Genomic DNA, 21,894 nt, shown 5'->3' on the forward strand with positions numbered 1-21,894 from the left:
GGTAAGTAAAGAGATTGCCAATAGTGTAATCTACTCCACCACGGATCTATCAAATCCAAAGTTCTTTTTGTCGCCTGCAACAAGAAATCATGTTAGTTGCTACTTATTTCACCAAAATAAAATCTTTATGGGGCGAACTGAGTTCATACTGTCAAGTACCAATATGCAAATGTGGCTCAATAAAAATATTTTCTGATCAGTTACAAATTAGGAAAAGGGTTATTCAATTCTTAATGGGACTAAATGATTCTTATAATGCAATAAGAGGGCAGATCCTCTTACTCAAACCATTGTCCAATGTGACTAAGGTATATGCACTAGTGCTTCAAGAAGAAAAACAACGTGAAGCCAGGTTTACGATGTTGATCAATAGCTGGACTGGTACGGCCTTAGCCATACCCTACAAAAATAACTTCAGCCGAGAACCATCAAATGGGGCCAAACGAGAACCGACAACCCGATTTCAGAAATTCAATGGTAGCCGACAAAATCATTTTGTGTGTGGTTATTGCAATGGTGTCGGTCACCTCAAAGAATAGTGTTTTGAGCTGATAGGCTATCCTCCAGACCATCGACTATATGACCTGAATTTTAAACCCAACACTGCTGCTGCATCTTTTTGCAATGATCTTCGGGTCACTTCGACGGATATGCATAATGTTACTGGTAAGGGTGATGGGTTAAGTAATATTGCTCCTGCATTCACTATAGACGAGTATCATAAAATCCTGTCACTTGTAAAAAATCAGCCCGCGTCAGTCAACTTTGCAGGTGTGGCTTCTCCACTCATGGTTTCTTCTAATCATGTTTGGGTAATCGACTCTGGTGCCAGTCAACATATGGGAACCAAAACTCTTGATTTTCATAATCTGGTTTCATGCAATATACTTGTTTCATTACCCAATGGTAAACATATTCCTGTGTCATATCAAGGTTCAATTTTCCTTCCCTAGTTTAGTATGGATCACATTCTCTATATTCCTTCCTTTAAAATGAATTTGCTATCAGTAAGTCAATTGACTAAATCTCTGATTTGCTTAATAACCTTTCATCTCAATTCTTGTGTTATTTAGGACATGAAGTCGAAGATGATGATTGAACAAGGTGAAGAAAGAAATGGGTTATACTTCCTACGACCAAACAATAATAACCAAGTCTATCTCACTACAAAACCTGATCATGCATTATGGCATAGACGATTTGAACATCCTTCATCTTCAAGAATGAGGTTAGTAAAATCATAGTTGAATTTAGCCTTTTAGTTTGATGAATCTCATTATTGTGATACCTGTCATAAAGCCAAACAAACTAGATTGAAGTTTCCTATGAGTGAGATTAAAACAAAAAATGTCTTTGATATGATTCATTATAATATATGGGGACCCTATTCGAAGTCCATCTTTTCCTGTGCACATTATTTTTTAAGCATTGTAGATGATTTTACAAGAACAACCTGGGTTTTTCTTATAAGACACAAGTATGAAACTTTTTCTCATATAAAAGATTTTTTTAAACTTGTGAAAACTCAATACCTTAAACAAATCAAGATCATCCGTACCAACAATGGGTCGAAATTCTTTTTCCACGAGATCCAAGACTTCTTCAAAGATAATGGTGTAATACATCAATATAGTCGGGTTTACACTCCTTAACAGAATGGGGTAGTTGAACGTAAACATCGCCATCTTCTTATAGTAGCCCGGGCTCTCCGCTTTCAATCAGATTTACCAATACGTTTTTGGTGTGAGTGTGTTCTAGCCACAACCTATCTTATTAATAGAACACCAACACCCAAACTTCAGGAAAAAATGTCTTTTAAAAAACAGTATAATAAAAAACCCAATTATAAACATTTATGTGTCTTTGGTTCATTGTGTTATGTAACTGACACCGGCCAAAATAAAAGCAAATTTGACTCGAGAGCCCGACGTTATGTTTTTTCAAGGCTATTCAAAAGTACAAAAGGCATATAAGGTGTATGATTTAGAAAATTATCAAAGTTTTACCAGTAGAGATGTGATTTTTTATGAAAACATATTTTCTTATAAATCCATTGAAGAAAATAAGGATGTAACTGTGTTGCGTAAGGCCATAGATCATACCAAAAATCAAGGAACTGTTATCATGTCACATCCGTTACAGGATTCAGTTCCTGAAGTACCAACCCATGAAACTTCAGATCCCTCTATAGAGCCTCAATTAGAAGTTGTGCGCCTCAATGGCACAGAACCAACCTCTTACATCAAAAGTGATCTTAGAAGATCATCCCGACCAAGAAAGCCCAATATGTGGTTAAAGGATTTTTACTGCTCGTTGATTTCTTCACCAAGTTTAAATCCATCTTCAACACAAGGTTCTAAGTTAAGTACCCAGTTTCTATTGTCAATGTATGTCTCTTTAAAAAAAAATTCAAGTAAACACTCTTCTTTTATAGCCTCTATAGCTTCTACTCATGAACCTGATACTTTTGAAGAAGTTGTTCAGTATAAAGTTTGGCAGAATGCTATGTACTAAAAAATACGTGCCTTGCAAGAAAATAATACTTGAACTATCACCACTTTACCTGATAACGTGAAACCTATAAGTTGTAAGTGGGTGTATAAAGTGAAACATAAGTCTGATGGGTCAATTGAACGGTATAAGGTGCGATTGGTCGCCAAAGAATACTTACAACAAGAGGGCTTTGACTACAATGAAACCTTTGCTCTGGTTGTGAAGATGGTCACGGTAAGAACCTTACTTGCAATTGCGGCTGCTCGTAATTTGGTACTTTGTCAGATGAATGTTCAAAACGTGTTTCTACATGGAAACTTGCATGAGGATGTTATATGGAGATTCCTCCAGGATATGCCCAATAGGGGGAGAATTGTGTATGCAAATTACATAAATCTCTGTATGGTCTGAAGCAGTCACCGCAAAACTGGTACCACAAACTTTCTAATGCTCTTGAAAGTTTTGGGTTTAAGCACTCACGCAAACCATTCACTTTATACATATATAAAATGTTGTGTCTTTGTGGTGTTTTAATCTATGTGGATGACCTTGTCATTGCTGGTAATAGTCTAGGAGAAATTGATAATTTTAAACTATATCTCTCGCGGCTATTCCACATGAAAGATTTGAGAGTTCTTAAGTATTTTTTGAGCATTGAAGTCACTCATTCAGATAAAGGAATCTATTTATCCCAAGAGAAGTATGCCTTGGATATCATAACTGAGATGGGCTTTCTTGGTGCCAAACCCGTCTCCTTTCCTATGAAACAGAAACACGGATTGAGTTCAGAACAAGGAGACCCGATTCATGATCCTCATCACTATCATCGGTTAGTCAGACGATTGATATATTTGAGTGTTACATGGCCATACGTCCAATTTACAATACATGTCCTAAGCCGATTCATGCAACAACCAAGACTCCCATACTTACAAGCCGCTCTCTGAGTAGTTTGATATTTGAAGTCACAGCCTGGACAAAGAATCTTGTTGCATAGCAATAATCCACTTCAGATTAGGCAGCCTGAGACGCGATGCTCTGTAACAAGGTATTGTATATTTTTTGGGTCCTTCTCCTATCTTCTGAAAAACAAAGAAGCAGGCTACCATCACTCGTTCGTCATCCGAGTCAGAGTATCGTGCCATGACGAATGTTGTGTGTGTGATTGTATGGCTTAAACTATTACTAAGTGACTTATGCGTCAAACACTAACAATCGATCACGGTATTATGTGATAATCAAGCGACTATGCACATTGTAGCAAACCCTGTATTCCATGAGCGCACCAAATATATAAACATTGATTGTCACGTTGTGAGAGAAAAACTGGTGCAAGGCGTTATTCAGACTTGTTATATTCACAGCCAAGATCAAGTGGCAGATCTCTTTACCAAAGCCTTGGGAAAGGAAGCATTTATTCAACTTCTTGACAAACTCGGTGTGTGCAATCTCCATGCACCGGTTTGAGGGAGAGTCTTAAAAACTCCAGTCATATTAGAGTTTCATAATAGATGTTAAGAACTCTAGAAATATTAGAGTTTCAGAAGATAAAGTTCTAGAAGATAAGATCGATAATCATTATCGACATCTCATAATATAGTCTTGTATGTAGACATTTTAAGTTTTTTCTTGTATAAATACATGTACCTAACATGTGTATGATCATCAATGGAAACTTAGCTTTCCGTTAAGTTCTTTATTTCCTCTGTATGTTGGTTTTTCTCAAGGTCTGTAGATGCTAGGCCTGTCAAACGAAGAAAATAGAACCTCTTCCTGGTTCACTTTCATGGCTTACAGATCCAAGGAAAAAGAGAATATCCAAACGGGGGGGGGGGGGGGGTGGGCTTGTCGAAGGAATGGTCCAACATGGATCCAAACCGGATCCCTTCCATGTAAAGTGTTTTATGGTTTTGGATCTCTCTCAATAAACTGGTTGGGGTTTGCCTAACCCCAGCTTTCTTATTCTTCGAAAAAAAAAGACTACTCAACAAACTACGTTTCCGTTATTTTTCTGCCGTCTCACGAATCCCAAGCTCATTTTCTTTCATCTGGATTCGGGTCAACCAACATTCATCGGTTTCATTTCCGACCCGTTTTGTTGAGCGGGTCGTGAAATTCCAATTTCTCACACAAGCCAAAGCCAAAGCCGAAGGCGAAAAGGTCGGATCTCTCTCTCTCTCTCTCTGCCGGCAGGACCCCCTCTCCTGCTGCTGTCTAATGTTAGGCGAAAAACATACCATCGTTTTGTTTTAGATTAGAAAATTGTGAGCGGGGGAAGAAGATCAACGAACCCTGCTTGATACTGTAACAAGAACAATAATGGTTTGCTTCACCTGAAGGCCTCGAGGAAGAAGAGGATTAAAGAGTTTGATTGATAGACGATGGCTGCAGCTCGCCTACGTCTGGTCCGTTCGATTGGCTCCTCTCTTCGCGCCGTCTCCGCTACCAGCTTTCATAGCTCTGCATCAACCCCCTCCGGGATCATTCGGTACCAACTCCCCCTTCCCATCATCATAATAATCAGTACCCAATCGTCTTTCCTGTGTTATCTTCCTGTTTGAATCGCTTGTCGTATGACCATTTACGATCAATTTCAGCGATGCCCAAAACTTGTGCCAGAACTGTGCAGTAAAAGAATGAAAGCTAAAATTGGCACGTAGAATCGTGCTGTAACTTCTTCTAATGCTCGTGTTTGATTTCAGGACCACAACGTACCGTGCCATAGGGTGTGGTGGCAGCCGGTTGAATTTGGTTGAGGTGCTTGCTGATTAATTCTTTTTTTCATGTTCCTTTTCGTTCTATGCGACATATTCATCATATTTTTCGGCTATTTCTCTGCAGTTACAAACTCCAATTCGGTACTTTTCGTCCGCTGGTATGTGTTCTCCTTTCCTCCCATCTACATGTACTGACCAAACTAGCCAATATCCTCTTTGTAAAAATCTGTTGGAAATCATTGTCTATTTTCCAAAGATGCATATCACACTCCGTTTGTCTGTCCAACCAACGATTCACACACACACACGCACACGTATATATATATGTGTGTGTGTGTGTGTGTGTGTGTGTGTGTGTGTGTGTGTGTGTGTGTGTGTGTGTGTGTGTGTGTGTGTTCATATAGGGAGGTGCCAAAATCGCCAAGCACCAGCTTGATGCAGGTACGTACTGCATTTTTAAGCAGCCATGCTGCATAACTTGTTATTTTCCAATTTTGACCCTTCCAAAGATGAGACATCCAATCTATGAAAATAGAGATCCCTCAAGTCACCAGTCTACTTTTTTGGTTGATACACATATGGTAATTGGAAGTTGAATATTTTTTCATTAAAATTTTATTTTTATTTTTATTGTAATTGTTAAGGAATGCTGTTGTCTAGCAATCACGATTCTTCTTTGCTGATAATACAGAAGATCATGTGCACAATGTCCTTCAGATGCCAGCTTTATCCCCAACAATGGTAAGGAAATATAATATTTAAAAAGCAATGCTTTCATGAGAATGCTTATACTTGAGTAGGAAGCCCACCTAATTGAAAAAAAGGGTTTTTCTGTTTTTTGTACATGTCTTTTTCATTTCTAACTGAAATATTTTCATAATATGTGGGCTTAAGTTCTTAATTATGGTTTACTACAGAACCAAGGCAACATCGTGAAATGGAGGAAGAAAGAAGGAGACAAGGTCTTTTTTTCTTGTTTTTAACTTTAAAGAATTTACTGCATGTCAGGAAATCTTGGTTATTTGTTGTTAGCCATTTGACTTGATGTTGCTGTGGCAACTTGATGCATTGTTTCTCCCCGTGGTTGCTTATTTTGACATTTATAATGTAACAGATAGAAATTGGAGATGTGATATGTGAGATAGAGACGGACAAAGCAACCCTTGAATTTGAAAGTCTTGAAGAAGGGTAATCTGTATTAGTTTTTCCTTAGACAGGTCAATTTTTCTTTTTGCAATTAAGTTAGGAACATCTGCATCTCTCTCTCTCTCCACATAAACATGCACATATGAACCCCAAAGGAAAGGGACGTGAAGCTTGTCTGCTACTGCATTATGAGACTTTGAATATGTAACAATGCAGTTTCGGTTTCCTTGCCATGTTCTTTCATGTAAATGCTGCTTGGTTTACCTAAAACCAGTTTAAATGACAATTTTTGTTGATGTATTTACACACACATGTATTTATTATGTATCTGTATCAATCTGACCCATATGTCTTTGGCATGGTTCATCTATTTGGAATTGCATGGCGGGTTGTTATTTGACAAAACAAATTATTCCTTTTCAATCATCAAATTTTGGTACATTGTGGACTGTCAAAATTTTAAGCTCTTAAAATCTTGATTACATGGTTCAATCATATCCAAAACATGTTTTTGAGTTTGACTAAACAAACCATGTAGACCATGTTTGTGGGGATTGATCCACAAGCAAATGTGAGAAAAAAACTGGTTTATTTTAGAGATGATGATACACGTAGAGACGCACACATGTGTGTATATATATATATATATATATATATATATATATATATATATATATATATATATATATATATATTGTAACGACCCCAACTCATAAACCTTAAAAAGTGCAGAATCTTTTTTTTTAAAACCATTGCGGAAATATTCCTAGACCCGGGGCCTTTAGAGTTTCACTCACAATTGGATAACCAACCAACCACAAAGGATATTAGATTTATCAACACCGTAGCAAACCAAAATCTTATTAATTAAGTAAGAAATAGTCTCGAGACAATTGCATAAGAAAAATCAAAGTACATAGACAATTAAATGTAAAGAAAAAAAAGTAGAGCCACGTTGTCCATCCGTAAAGCTGTCTAGCAAATGTGTAGCACTCGTAGCTCTCTCAGAAGAGAGTCGCTTCACTGATCCCCTGCAGCTGCGAAAACCACAAAAGTTGGGGTGTCAGAAATCTGAGAAATTCTGCGTACGAATCCTTCTAATGAAATAAATGAGCATAAAAAATACATATAATAATTCATGCAATACTTTAGAGAGATGCAATTATGACAAATTCATAATTGAATTAAGCATTTATGCAATAGCTAACCATTATTAAGCATGAGAGAACATTTAATAAATAACAAAGATCACAAGTTAAGCAATACAATAATTTAATATGCTTTAAAAAACAATATTATGCATTCACCAATATTTAACAGTTAAGGAAACAGGTAAACATCATGCATGATCTAATGCATAGCAGAAATATGCATGACTTCAGTGCAATGCATGAGTAAATTATTATCTTTCATTATAGTTTTTCTTTCATATGCATGTCTCTATTAAATTCACACAATTTACGTTTCTTTTTTTAATTACCGTTGCCCGCTGATACACCAAACGAGTAAAATTTTTCGAGGTCAAGTAGGGTTCTTAGGGTAACTTAGCACACAAGTTGTATTTTATTACTGGGTTCTAAACTTAGCTCTCGACCGAATTACCTTTGGAGCATTAGACTTGCACATTTAATGTTGGGACACTAAGGACCTCCACATCCAACAATGTCACTTTCTTGGTATACCAAAACAATAACTATGTCTACACACCACCCCCAGGTAAAGTGATAAACTCTCCCTAAAACCGTGGCCAGGAGAAAGAACCTTAATATCGAGTTTAGAGGTAATTAATAGTGCACACGAAGTTTTTGTATCCTCGTGGTCCCCAAAACCGAAACTCTAAGATTCTCATTTTTTCGACTGGAGATCTCAAAACGTATATTACACTGTTCTTTTATTTTTATTTGATTATTATGATCCCATTTCTTTAATTTGCAATTCAGCATGCAAATAAAGGCAAAAACTCAAATATTCTTTTGCGAGAACCGTCATGGGACTATTGTCTGCGGAAAAACATAAAACAATGCAATACATTAATATGATTTTTGCGATGCATGTAAATTAAATAAAGAAGAAGCAAACTAAAGCTCGAGGCCCACCAGGCCCACGATGATTCATTTCGATCATCGATGCACCATATGCAAAAACCATAACATGCCATATATGGAATAGATCACATGCTTTTTAAATGTACATTCATATACGCAAATTTCAACTGTGCAGGAAACAAAAATATTTAGAAGCATGGTTATATTCAGTTCATACGATAGTGACACATGTATGCTTTCACATAATGCACATATTCAAGTCAATTGTATGCTTTCATTCATTATACATAAACATGTCAATTACATATTTTCATTGTATGCATATTCAAGTCAATGCATGTTTTTTTGAGTGTACATATCCATGTAAATGCATATTCTCATCAAGTGTGCCTGTTCATGTCAATTACATGATCTCAATAAGTTAGCATATACATATTAGTGCATGCTTTCATTAACTTTGCATATACATAGCAATGCATGTTCTCATCAAATTATGTATGTATAGCAAATCATGTTCTCACTTAATTGCATATTTTTATCAATGTTATATGACTATAAGTGCACTGTTTTTCTTTGAAATGAACATACATACCTCAATGCACACACGGTTAATGAACTGTTTCTCATTGAAATGAACATCAACGCATACACAATTTTTGTAATACAAGAATCCAACACCTGTACACATATTTTGTTTTATAAAGGGGTTTACATCGGCTGGGGTTCCAAACAGGCCCAGCTGACCTTAGTCAGCTGAGTCGGGTTCGGTCAGCCCCGCGCCAGACTGCCTGCCAGGCCGAGCTAGCCGAGTCTGCCCAACCGACCCTGTCGGCTGGGCCTGACAACCCCTGCACAGGCCCAACCCGGACCTGTGTGTGCTGTCAGGGCTGGACAACCACCAATAAAAAAAATATTTATTATTATTATATATATATATTTTTAATAAACATGACCCAGCCGACTCAGTCGGTTGAGTCTGACACACAACCAAACCACCCAGCCGGCTGGATCAGCCACTCAGCCGAGCCGACCAAGTCGGCTGGGGCTGACTGCTCCTAGGACTCAGCCGACTACAGGTCGGCTGGCCCAGCAGTAACACCCACAAAATATTAATTAATTTTTTTTCTTTGTAAAACTAAACTAAACGTATTCATAAGAATGTAAAACATTTATTAAGACTTAGTTAAATTTACTCAGGCATGCATTTACAGATTTATAACACCATTATGCATGCTTGCACATGATCACGTTCATGTGTGCTTACAAACCGAATTTAAAACCTATACATATTCAGGAATATCACATGAACAATAAACTTCCTTGAAGATACTTATTCGATACTGCATACATATTTAATGTTTTCAATAGGCACACCATTGCACACACGTTTTATGCACAATACATGCATACTACGTGATTTCAACATATATTATCACGCACAACTCTGTCCATATCAAGATCCATCCATAGAAATCGATATTCACCGAATAGGGTTCTAAAAGAACCACTCCTTCCTCAATAAAAATTCTGTTATAACATGTACAAAATTTTTTGTTTTGTGAAAAAGATGAAAGAACAACCGAAAATCAGCCATGGAGGAAGATCCATAGATCATCCTCCATGCGTTTTTGAGGAATCAGCCATATAAACGTTTTTCCCATGGATTTCATCCAAGATATTGCATAAAATCGAACCGACATTCTATTTCTCACTTATATTCAAAAGAGGAGACCCGTACCTTTGCAAAAATTGAAGAAAATATGAGAAACGATAGTGGAAAAGGGGCTGAATCACTGAAGAAGAAGAGCCTTCTTCTTCCTTCTTCCTCTCTCTCCTTTCTTTTCCTCTCTTTCTCTCTCTTCTCTCTTTTCTCTCTTTCCATTCCCCTTTCTTCTTTTTTTATATAAAGTGAGGGAGAGGGGGTGACGCTCCCCCTTCTCCGGCCGTTTCTAAAAGGGCTGGAGAGTCTCCAATAAGAGAACTCTCCCCTTGTTTCCAATTTTTTTTAAAAACTTCTCATGTTGACTTTTTCCACATTTGGTATTTTTTTTTAACTTTTCAATTCTTTTAAAACTCTGATAGCCTCTCTTAAGTAAGAATATGGACTCTTTTAAGGAGTCCTACTTAGCCCTAAACTGAATTTTTGAAATTAATAAAATTAATTTAATAATTAATTATTTAATAATTAATTAAATAAATTTTGAATTTTCTGTTGAAGCTTTAATGGAGCACACAAGAAGAGAGAGAGAGAGAGAGAGAGAGAGAGAAGACACATTTCTTATTAGGGTTTAATCTCTACTTAAATAGAGATTAAACGTGAGCACCAAATTACAAAATAACCCTCACACAATATATAATAATACTCAAACCCAAAATGCCCTTATAGGCATGTCTCAACACTCCCCCTTAAGCTGGAGCATAGATATCAATCATGCTCAGCTTGTCACAACAGTGAGAGAAACTCGGCCTCGCCAGAGCTTTGGTAAAGACGTCAGCTACTTGATCTTCGGAAGATACATGATCGGTGCAGATATACCCAGCCTGAACCAAGTCGCGAACATAGTGACAGTCAACTTCAATATGTTTATTCCTTTCATGAAACACTGAGTTGTTGGCAATATATGTAGCAACCCTATTGTCACCCATCATCAACATAGGTAGGGATCTATGTCACACGGACTCGGCTAAAGGGTTGCCGCACCCGCGTCGACACGCACGGACTCGGGTGCGGACTCGGGTGCGGCTTTGGACTCAGCCCGGACTCGGTCAACTCCGAGTCGGACTCGGTCAACGAGTCCGGGCCGAGTCCGACCACATTTTGGACTCGGTCAACTTTGACCGAGTCCAAAATTGTCCAGTTTGAATTTTAAATTTTGTTTTGGATCCGGGTCGGGTCGGGTCCAAACCCGACCCAGATCCAAAATTTTTTTGGCAGCCGAACCCTAAAAGGGGTTTATCGACAGGGAGAGGGGCTTACCCTCTCGATTTTGCCTCTCCCCCTCAGCCCCTGCAGCTTTCTCCTGCAACCACGCCGGCGATCCGAACTCCGGCGACAGGCAACCACCGTCTCCCCCTCCGTCAGGTATGTCGACCCTGCTCGTAGCCTCCCTCCCTGCACCCTCTGCTCGCAGAGGAGGGGCTCGGCCCCCCTCCCTGCACCCTCTGCTCGCAGGGGAGGGGCTCGTCCCCTCCCTGCACCCTCTGCTCGCAGGGGAGGGGCTCGGCCCCTCCCTGCACCCTTTGCACGCAGAAGAGGGGCTCGGCCCCCCTTCCTGCACCCTCTGCTCGCAGGGGAGGGGCTCGGCCCCTCCCTGCACCCTCTGCTGGCAGAGGAGGGGCTCGGCCCCCCTCCCTGCACCCTTTGCACGCAGAAGAGGGGCTCGGCCCCCCTCCCTGCACCCTTTGCACGCAGAAGAGGGGCTCGGCCCCCCTTCCTGCACCCTCTGCTCGCAGGGGAGGGGCTCGGCCCCTCCCTGCACCCTCTGCTCGCAGAGGAGGGGCTCGCCCCCCCTCCCTGCACCCTCGGTTCGCAGGGGAGGGGCTCGGCCCCCCTCCCTGCACCCTCTGCTCGCAGAGGAGGGGCTCGGCCCCCCTCCCTGCACCCTCGGTTCGCAGGGGAGGGGCTCGGCCCCCCTCCCTGCACCCTCTGCTCGCAGAGGAGGGGCTCGGCCCCCCTCCCTGCACCCTCTGCTCGCAGGGGAGGGGCTCGGCCCCTCCCTGCACCCTCTGCTCGCAGGGGAGGGGCTCGGCCCCTCCCTGCACCCTCTGCTCGCAGGGGAGGGGCTCGGCCCCTCCCTGCACCCTCTGCTCGCAGAGGACCTCCCTGCACCCTTTGCACGCAGAAGAGGGGCTCGGCCCCCCTCCCTGCACCCTCTGCTCGCAGGGGAGGGGCTCGGCCCCTCCCTGCACCCTCTGCTCACAGAGGAGGGGCTCGGCCCCCCTCCCTGCACCCTCTGCTCGCAGAAGAGGGGCTCGGCCCCTCCAATATTCCCTGTTTTATTAACTTTATTTTATTTACTTATTTAATTATTTTCTTTTCAGTTTTCACTTTTCAGATATAATGGCGAGTTCTAGCGGTAGTGTCAATACATTTGGTTCAAGTTCTAACCCTGAATTAGATGTTTCTCAACCACTTTGGAGGCTTGTGACAAAAGGGATAAAAGCTAGTAGTGGTGGTGGTGGGAATGTGCAGTTTCATTGTAATCTATGTAAGACTGTTTTCACAGGTTCTTATACGCGTGTGAAAGCACATCTTTTGCATATTCGTGGTCAAGGAATTAGGGCATGTTCTGGGGTTGACAAAGACATATTAAAGCAATTAAAAAAAGAACAAGAGGAAGTTGAAAAGAAGAAAATTGCAGAGATGAAAAGCGATTCGATTAATTTGTCTTTTCCTACCGCTAGTGATACACAAGAAGAGCTTTTAAAGAAAAGAAAGATGGAAAGCAATAAAACAATACAAGCGTCATTCAAAAACATGGCAAGAGCAGAAATTGATAAAAAGATTGGTCGATTCTTTTACTCAAGCTCAATTCCTTTTAATGTAGCTAGAAGTCCATGCTGGAAAGATATGATTACATCTTTGGCTAATTGCAATTTGAGTGGTTATGTGCCTCCTAGTTCAGAAAAACTAAGAACAGTCATTCTTGCAGAGGAAAAAAATAGAATTGAAGACTTGCTAGAGACCCAAAAATTTGCATGGAAACGACATGGAGTGTCGATTGTTTCTGATGGGTGGACTGATATACAAAGGCGACCACTGATAAACTTCATTGCTTACTCACTAAATGGGCCAATCTTTTTGAAGACTGTTGATGCATCTGGAGAGTATAAAGATGCTGAATATTTAAAGAGATTATGTGTTGAAGTGATAAAAGAAGTGGGTGAAGAAAGTGTGGTGCAAATCATTACTGACAATGCTCCAGTTTGCAGTCGTGCAGGAATGAATTTGGCAAGTGAAGATACATATTCACATATTTTTTGGACTCCTTGTGCAGCACACAGTTTAAATTTGGCACTTAAGAGTATATGCAATCCATCAAAAGATGATGCACATGCACATGAAATGTGCTTATGGATTGAGGAAATAGAGCATGATGTTCGAAATATTAGAAATTTTGTTGTAAACCATCATCATGCCCTTTCTATATTTAATAGGCATTCTGATCTCAAGTTACTGAAAGTTGCTGAAACTCGTTTTGCTTCTCTAATTGTTATGATAAAAAGAATTAAGCAACTCAAGAATGCATTGATGATGATGGTGGCTGATCAAGATTGGGATTTTTACCGTACTGAAGATGATGTCAAGGCTCAAGCTATCAAAAAATGCATCTGTGATGATTTTTGGTGGGATAAAATTACATATTTTGTTGAATTTACAGAGCCTATTTGGGAAATGCTGAGAGAAGTTGACAGAGATGTACCCATGCTTCATAGAATTTATGAAATGTGGGACAATATGATTGAAAAAGTTCAAAGTATCATTTTTAAACATGAGAAGAAAGATATTGCACTTGATGATTCATAATTTTACAATCATGTACATTCAGTTTTAGTGAGAAGATGAGATAAAAGCAATACACCTTTGCATTGCATGGCACACTCTCTCAATCCAAAATACTATGCAAAAAAATGGTTGACAGCAGGTGTTGGTCGTGTTTCTCCAAATGAAGATCCTGAGATATCAAGAAATAGAATGATATATTTGGGAAGAGTTTTTAATGATCCTCACATGTTTAAGGTTGTAAATAGTGAGTTTGGCAAGTTTTCTACTGGAAGATTTGATTCTTTAGCAGCACTTGTGGCAAGGGACGAGGAAGATCCCCTTAATTGGTGGGCAACATATGGATCAGAGACACCAAATCTGCAACGTCTTGCAATGAAGTTGTTATCTCAACCTGCTACATCATCTTGTTGTGAAAGAAATTGGAGTACATATGCTCAAATTCACAACATTAAAAGAAACAAACTCACTAGTAAAAGAGCAGAGGATTTGGTATATGTTCACTCAAATCTACGATTAATTTCTCGCCGCACCAAAGAAGAGTATAGGTACTTTTTTTTCTTTGTATTCAAAGTTTGTATTTAAATATTTCATATTTGTATTCAAAGTTTTAAGTTAGATACTAATATAGTGATTTTTTGATGCAATTGTGGACCATCCAAGAATTGGGATGTGAATCCAGAAGATTTTGACTTGGAGGGAGAACATAATTTACATACTCTCAACATGGACTACATCGATCCTGTTCTTCCTTCTAATTCAGACGATGAGGCAAATTTATGATAAGTTTTGTTGTTTATCACACTCACAAGCTTCTTTATGTGTTATATTTTGGTAAGTTTGTGTTGTTAAGAATTGCTTTTTTTTTGCTTTAAAATTTACAATCTTTATGTGTTAATTTATTGTTATATATATATAATTATAATATTTAAAATATATATATTTATAATATATATTTTTTAATATATATATATATATATATATATATATATATATATATATATATAGCCGAGTCCCCGTGTCCAAATTTTTTGGAATTGCGCCGCACCCGTGTCGCACCCGCACCCGCACCCGCACCCGCACCCATGTGACATAGGTAGGGATACTTTCTCTTGAAGCTCGGTCAAAATTGATTTTACCCACATAATCTCAGCTGCGGTCTGGGCCATTGCTCGATATTCAGATTCAACACTCGACCTGGCTACAACGGTTTGTTTCTTACTCCTCCAAGTAACAAGATTTCCTCCCACAGACACAAAATCTAGATGTTGATTTCCTATCTTCAACAGACCCCGCATAATCTGCGTCAGTGTAAGCAATAACGTCCAAGGAGGGATTTCGTTTAAACAACAGACCTTTACCAGGAGATGACTTTAAGTATCGAAGAACCATCATAGCTGCATCCCAGTGAACTTTTGTAGGTTTGTCCATGAACTGACTGATTTTACTCACGGTTAATGAAATGTCAGGTATAGTAACAGTCACATATAACAACTTACCCATCAAGGATCTAAAGCTGGCACTATCCACATAGTCAGACTTCTCATCGAACATGTGAGTTTTGGGATCCATTGGAATGTTAGCTGGCTTAGCTCCTAGCATTCCAGTCTTTTTTAATAAATCCAACACATACTTTCTTTGAGACAACACTAAGCCCTCTTTGTTTCTTCCAACTTTGATACCCAGAAAATATCGAAGGTGACCAAGATCTTTAGTAACAAAGTGTTTCTGAAGATGATCTTTTGTTGCAGAAATATCATGGGCACTGCTCCCTGTTAATATGATGTCATCGACATATACCACCATAACAACAATTCCATCACTGGTTTTCTTGATAAACAAGGAGTGATCTAAAGCTGACCTGACAAATCCAAAACTCGACATTATCTCAAATAATTTGTGAAATCATGCCCGAGGGCTCTGCTTCAGGCCATAAATAGCCTTCTTCAACTTGTTAAAATACATGTAATCTCTCTCTCTCTCTCTATATATATATATATTGTCTAAAATACCCAATATACCCAATAGGGGTATTTTAGTCATTTCATAAGTACCCGATAGGGGTACTTGTTATTTTCCCTTTTCTTTTGTATTTATTTTTGCACTTTATTTTTTGCTTTTTTCCTTTTTTGTTTTTTACTCACATAAGGGGCCCCACCATGGAGTCGATGGGGCCCCCAACGACTCCATGGGGAGCCCCCTATGTGGCTCTTCTTTTAAGGCCATACGGCCATCCCTCCTCTCCTTTTTTTTGTGTATATATAGGGGTGAACCCCTCTTGTATTTTTCACTCTTGTGAGCTCTCTCTCCTTTCAATAAGAGACATTTATATTTTTATGTTGTGTTGTCTCTGTGTGGATTTGGGTGTTATCCCTTTTGTTTGTCCATTGGTGGATGTTGTAAGTGCTTATTGCACTCTTTGTTTTTCCGCATATCTCATTACATGGTATCAGAGCAGGATTTATGCTCTTGATTCTTAATATAGTTAGTTGAGTAGTTATACATTGTTTCTTTCTTTTTGTATCTCTCTTTGTTTGTCTTCTTGTGAGAGATTAAATGGAAGGGGAACAAAAGATTGATCTCTCCTTCAAGCTTAATGGCTTCAACTACATGATGTGGGCCGTCGCCATGGAGAACAACCTCAAAGGTAAAAAAACTTTGGGGATACGTTATGGGCCCCATTCCGGAACCACAACTCCAACTCACCAAGATTGATGGTGATCAAGAAAAAGCTCTTGAAGGAAATGCCCGCATGAAGGCCATTGAAAATCACAATCTAAAGTGGAAGATTGAGAAAGTAAGCATGCGAAGATTCTTGTTTGGTTCATGAACAATGTGGAGCTCAAAATTTGCGCCAACATTGCTAAATTTCGGATGGTTAATGAAGCATGGTTCTTTATGAAAGGTATGTTTACTCAAAAAGACCTTGCTCACCAATTCTTCCTCCAAGAAAAAATCCGGACTATCAAGCAAGGAGAAATGAGTGTAAGGGATTACTTTAGCACTCTTGGACCTTTATGGGATGAACTATCTTTACTAGAACCAAAGTGGGTTTCTAGTATGGAACTAAGAAGAGAACAAATGGAAAAAGAACACTTTTTCCAATTTCTACATGGGCTTAGGCCCAAATATGAACAAGTTAGATCTTTCCTTCTTCATAGATCTAAGCCTCTTCCTTTAGAAGATGCCATAGCCGAAATATGCCAAGAAGAAACTCGTCTTGACATGATTAAAGGGGGAGATGACGTTTTGGCCGTATCTAAACCCGACAACCATGTGAAAGCCTATAAACCTCCACACTTTGGAAGGCAAAATAATTATAATGGCAACTATAGAAAAGCCATTTGCCATCATTGCCAAGAGCCGGGTCATATAAGACCTAATTGCCCTAAGTTGAATGAAGCACCTAAAAATAAGGTTGCCTCCGTTGAAGAAGCTACTCAAAAGAAGGAGGAAACTATCAAAGGGAAGGAGTCTTTTTCTCTTGCTCAACTATCAGAAGCACTTCAAACTCTACTCAAGATACCATCAACCTCGGGTGCCGCCATAGCTTCTTCCTCTCCTCCAGGTATGTCTTCTTGGATCTTTGATTCTGGAGCTTTCTTTCATATGACCTCTCTTGAAAATGAGCTTTCCGATTTGTGTAATACTAAAAACTCCTATGTTTCAACTGCCGATGATACATATTTACAAGTAAAAAGTTTTGGAACTTTAAACTTTTCCAAAGATTTCTTTGTGCCAAACGTGAGAGTGGTACCTCAACTTAATTTAAATCTCCTCTCTGTTGCTCAAATATGTGATCAGGGATGTGAAATCTCCTTCTCAACTAAGGATTGCTCTATACAGGATCTCCGGTCCGGGAAGCAGATTGGGCAAGGCCATAGGAGGGGAGATCTCTATTACATGAGCAACTTGAAACTTCCCACTAACTTTTTTTTGTAACCATGTCCAAGATAGAAATATTAAAATTTGGCATCAAAGACTTGGACATCCAAGTTTCTCAAAAATGTACTCCTTTCCATTTGGAAAGAAATTTTGTAATGAGAAACATTTTGTTTGCAAGAGTTGTATTTTTGGCAAAATGAAATCCACTCCTTTTCCAAATCGAACTTTTGTGTCCAAAAGACCATTTGAGTTAGTCCATTCGGACGTTTGGGGTCCTTCTCCGGTCATGTCTAAAGGAGGATATTCCTATTACGTTACTTTCATTAATGACTACACTAGGTATGTGTGGATCTACTTTCTCAATTTAAAATCCGAAGTCTTTGACTTCTTCAAGAAATTTCATATGATAGTCAAAAATCAATTTTCAAGTAATATCTCTACTCTTAGATCCGATTCAGGTGGAAAATTTCTATCAAATGAATTTCAAAATTATTTAGAAATAAATGGAATTTGTCATCAAAGATCGTGTCCTACTCCTCAACAAAATGGTTTAGCCGAAAGAAAACATAGACACATCATGGAGACCACTAGGACACTCCTTATTTCCAAGGAAATTCCAAAGAGTTTTTGGGCCGAAGCCGCCTTAACCTCAACTTACTTGATAAATAGAATGATATCTTCATCCTTACAAAATACATCTCCATATGAAAAACTATTTGAAAGAACACCCGATTTCAATAGATTAAGAATTTTTGGGTGTAAATGTTTTGTCCTTACACATAAAAGAGACAAACTATCTCCTAAAGCTATTGAATGTGTTTTCCTAGGATATGGAGAAAATCAAAAGGGTTTTAGATGTTTTGACTTGAAAAATAACAAACTCTATGTATCCAAAGATGTAACCTTTTTGGAAAATGAAAATGGTTTTATGAAAACTAAAGATATTGACGAAAGTGAATATGCTTTCTTATTTGATCTTCTCTCCCAAGAAAATGAGACCCCTCAAGAGGAAATTTCTAATGAGTCGTTGAATGACCTAGAGGATATTCCTCTTAACAATGTTGAAAATGAAAGTGATTGACCAATCCAAACCTATGTTAGGCGTGGTCAACAAGCTCAAATGAGCGCCTTAGAAAAATACTCTCAAGGGTCCAACATAGAAGAAACCTTTTTAAGGAGATCCGGTCGAATCTCCAATCCTTCTAATAGGTTTGTTTCCTATGAGTCTCTAACTCCAAGGTATAGAGCGTGTCTAATTGCGTTACACTCATTTCATGAACCTTCACATTATAATGAAGCCAAGAACATTCCCCCATGGGTTGAAGCCATGAACTTAGAGCTTAGTGCTCTTGAAAAGGCAAAAACTTGGGAAATAACTTCATTACCCACTGGAAAGAGATCGATTGGATGTAGATGAGTCTTCAAAATTAAAACTAAAAGTGATGGTTCATTAGAACGCTATAAAGCCAGATTAGTAGCAAAATGATACACTCAAGAATACGGTATAGACTATGAAGAAACTTTCGCACCCGTGGCTAGGATGACTAGTGTTAGGACTCTTATCGCCGTTGCGTCAGTTAAAAAATGGCCTATCTATCAACTAGATGTTAAGAATGCATTCCTAAATGGTGAATTAAATGAAGAGGTTTACATGGATCCTCCATCAGGAGTATGTATTGGTAAAAATAAAATTCTCAAACTTAAAAATGCATTATATGGTTTGAAACAAGCCCCAAAGGCTTGGCATGATAGATTTAGTAATGTAATGACAAGTTTGAATTTTCGTTCATGTTATACTGACACTGCTTTGTTTGTGAAAAGTGCAGGGTCTTCAGTAGTTATTCTACTACTTTATGTTGATGATATGATCATCATTGGAAGTGATGAGCAAGGAATTAATGATATTAAGAAAGTTTTAAAAGAAAATTTTGACATGTCTGACCTTGGTTTCTTAAGATATTTTTTAGGAATTGAAGTGGCGTACTCTCCTCGAGGGTACATTCTCTCTCAGATGAAACTTGCTGCTGACATTTGTTCCAAATCTGGTATCTCCGATGATAAGAAGACAAAAACCCCTGAAGTCATCAATGCAAAGTTAAGATTGGAAGATGGAATACCTCTCGAGGATCCTACCCCCTACCGTCGACTTGTTGGGTCTCTAACCTACTTATCCATCACTCGGCCAAACATAGCTCATGTCGTCCACTCTGTCAGTCAGTTTCAACATGCACCTACAACCGTGCACATGAGTGCAGTCTTAAGGATCGTCAGATACATAAAAAACAATAACTAAGGGAGTTTTTCTTTCCTCCTCTTCATCACTTAATTTAATTGCTTATACTGATGCTGATTGGGGAGTAAATCCCAATGACAGAGTCTCAACTACGGGTTTTTGTGTTTTCTTAGGTGACTCTATGATTTCTTGGAGATGCAAGAAACAACACAAAGTATCATTGTCCTCATCGGAAGCGGAATATCGTGCTATGGCTACTACAACCATGAAACTTATATGGCTAAGGAGTCTCCTCAGTGATATGGGCATTGTCATCTCTACTCCTTCAAAGATGTGTTGTGACAACAAAAGCGCAATTTATATTGCAAGCAATCACACCTTCCATGAGCGTACTAAGCACATCGAGATGGACTGCCATTACATACGTGATGAATACCTAAGAGGAACTACTACCTTACGTCACATCCGAGTACCAGTTGGCGGACTTCTTCACTAAAGCCCTTGCTGCTCCTCGTTTTTTGTTTCTCCTTAACAAGCTTTCGGTTATATCCCCGTAAAGCTTGAGGGAGGGTGTTAAAATACATGTAATTTATATATATATATGTTTATATATATATTGTCTAAAATACCCAATAGGGGTATTTTAGTCATTTGACAAGTACCCGATAGGGGTAATTGTTATTTTCCCTTTTCTTTTGTATTTATTTTTGCACTTTATTTTTTTTCTTTTTTTCTTTTTTGTTTTTTACTCATATAAGGGGCCCCACCATGGAGTCGATGGGGCCCCCAACGGTCACATTTGTGACCGTTGGGGGCTTCCAACGACTCCATGGGGAGCCCCCTATGTGGCTCTTCTTTTAAAGCCATAAGGCCATCCCTCCTCTCCTTTTTTTGTGTATATATAGGGGTGAACCCCTCTTGTATTCTTCACTCTTGTGAGCTCTCTCTCCTTTCAATAAGAGACATTTATATTTTTATGTTGTGTTGTCTCTTTGTGGATTTAGGTGTTATCCCTTTTGTTTGTCCATTGGTGGATGTTGTAAGTGCTTATCGCACTCTTTGTTTTTCTCTCATTACACAACTTGCATACCTTCTGACACTCCCCCTGAACCTCGAAGCCTGGGGGTTGTTGCATGTGGACAGTTTCATGCAAATCCCCATACAAAAAGGCATTCTTGACATCCAACTGAAACATGTGTCATCCATGGTGCACAACAACAGAAAGAACCAGACGAATAGTGCCAAGACGAGCAACTGGGGAAAAAGTTTCAAAAAAGTCAACATCATAAGTCTGAGTATAGCCTTTTGCAACCAACCGGGCTTTGTACCGTTCAGGCGACCCATCCGAGTTATATTTAATGCTATATACCCATTTGCAACCTACAATATCTGCATCAATGGGAGGATCAACCAAGTCCCAAGTGCCTCGAGACCATAGGGCATCCATCTCATCACGCATAGCCTGCATCCAGTTGGAGTCGAATAGAGCTTGACTGTGATGAAGCGGAACAGAGGAGGCAGATAGAGCTGAAATAAAATTCTTCATAGATGCCCCAAGATTAACTTTTGAAACAAATTGCGAGATGAGATGAAGAGTGCACTGTCTCTTTCCCTTGCGCAGAGCAATGGGAAGATCATCATCAGAAGCAGAGACTGCAGTATGCTCAGAAATACTTACCTCAGGTGAAGGAGATAATGGTGGCATGGAGGTAGGTGGTACCCTGTGAGTGTATACTATGGGAGGGTTTTGGTAGCGAGACACACCAGACGATGGAGCCAAGGACTGAGGAGGAAGCTACTCTAACAGAAAGGGAGGAATCAGCAGAGGAAGGATATCACCAAGGCTCTCCGGTAATCTTAGAGTAGTACTCG

General features: G+C 39.2%; 1 protein-coding gene across 2 annotated transcripts in view; it reads left to right on the forward strand.

Moving 5' to 3' along the window:
* The first annotated feature begins 4,643 nt into the window (after window positions 1-4,643).
* LOC149848455 (dihydrolipoyllysine-residue acetyltransferase component 1 of pyruvate dehydrogenase complex, mitochondrial-like) overlaps window positions 4,644-21,894 on the forward strand; it is a 90,505-nt gene continuing 73,254 nt past the window's right edge. Inside the window, exons 1-6 of one of the 2 annotated variants that reach the window (XM_089995546.1) lie at window positions 4,644-4,981; window positions 5,196-5,250; window positions 5,335-5,368; window positions 5,902-5,951; window positions 6,128-6,172; window positions 6,325-6,398. In XM_089995546.1, coding sequence (XP_089851672.1) covers window positions 4,875-4,981; window positions 5,196-5,250; window positions 5,335-5,368; window positions 5,902-5,951; window positions 6,128-6,172; window positions 6,325-6,398 — 365 coding nt within the window. In that variant the 5' untranslated portion in view covers window positions 4,644-4,874. Of the gene's footprint in view, window positions 4,982-5,195; window positions 5,251-5,334; window positions 5,369-5,854; window positions 5,952-6,127; window positions 6,173-6,324; window positions 6,399-21,894 lie in introns of those variants that run through there. The other variant, XM_089995554.1, reaches the window with a different exon arrangement.

The sequence above is a fragment of the Nuphar pumila genome, chromosome 1 (assembly GCF_984573655.1).
Source record: "Nuphar pumila chromosome 1, dmNupPumi1.hap1.1, whole genome shotgun sequence".
Lineage (NCBI taxonomy): Eukaryota > Viridiplantae > Streptophyta > Magnoliopsida > Nymphaeales > Nymphaeaceae > Nuphar > Nuphar pumila.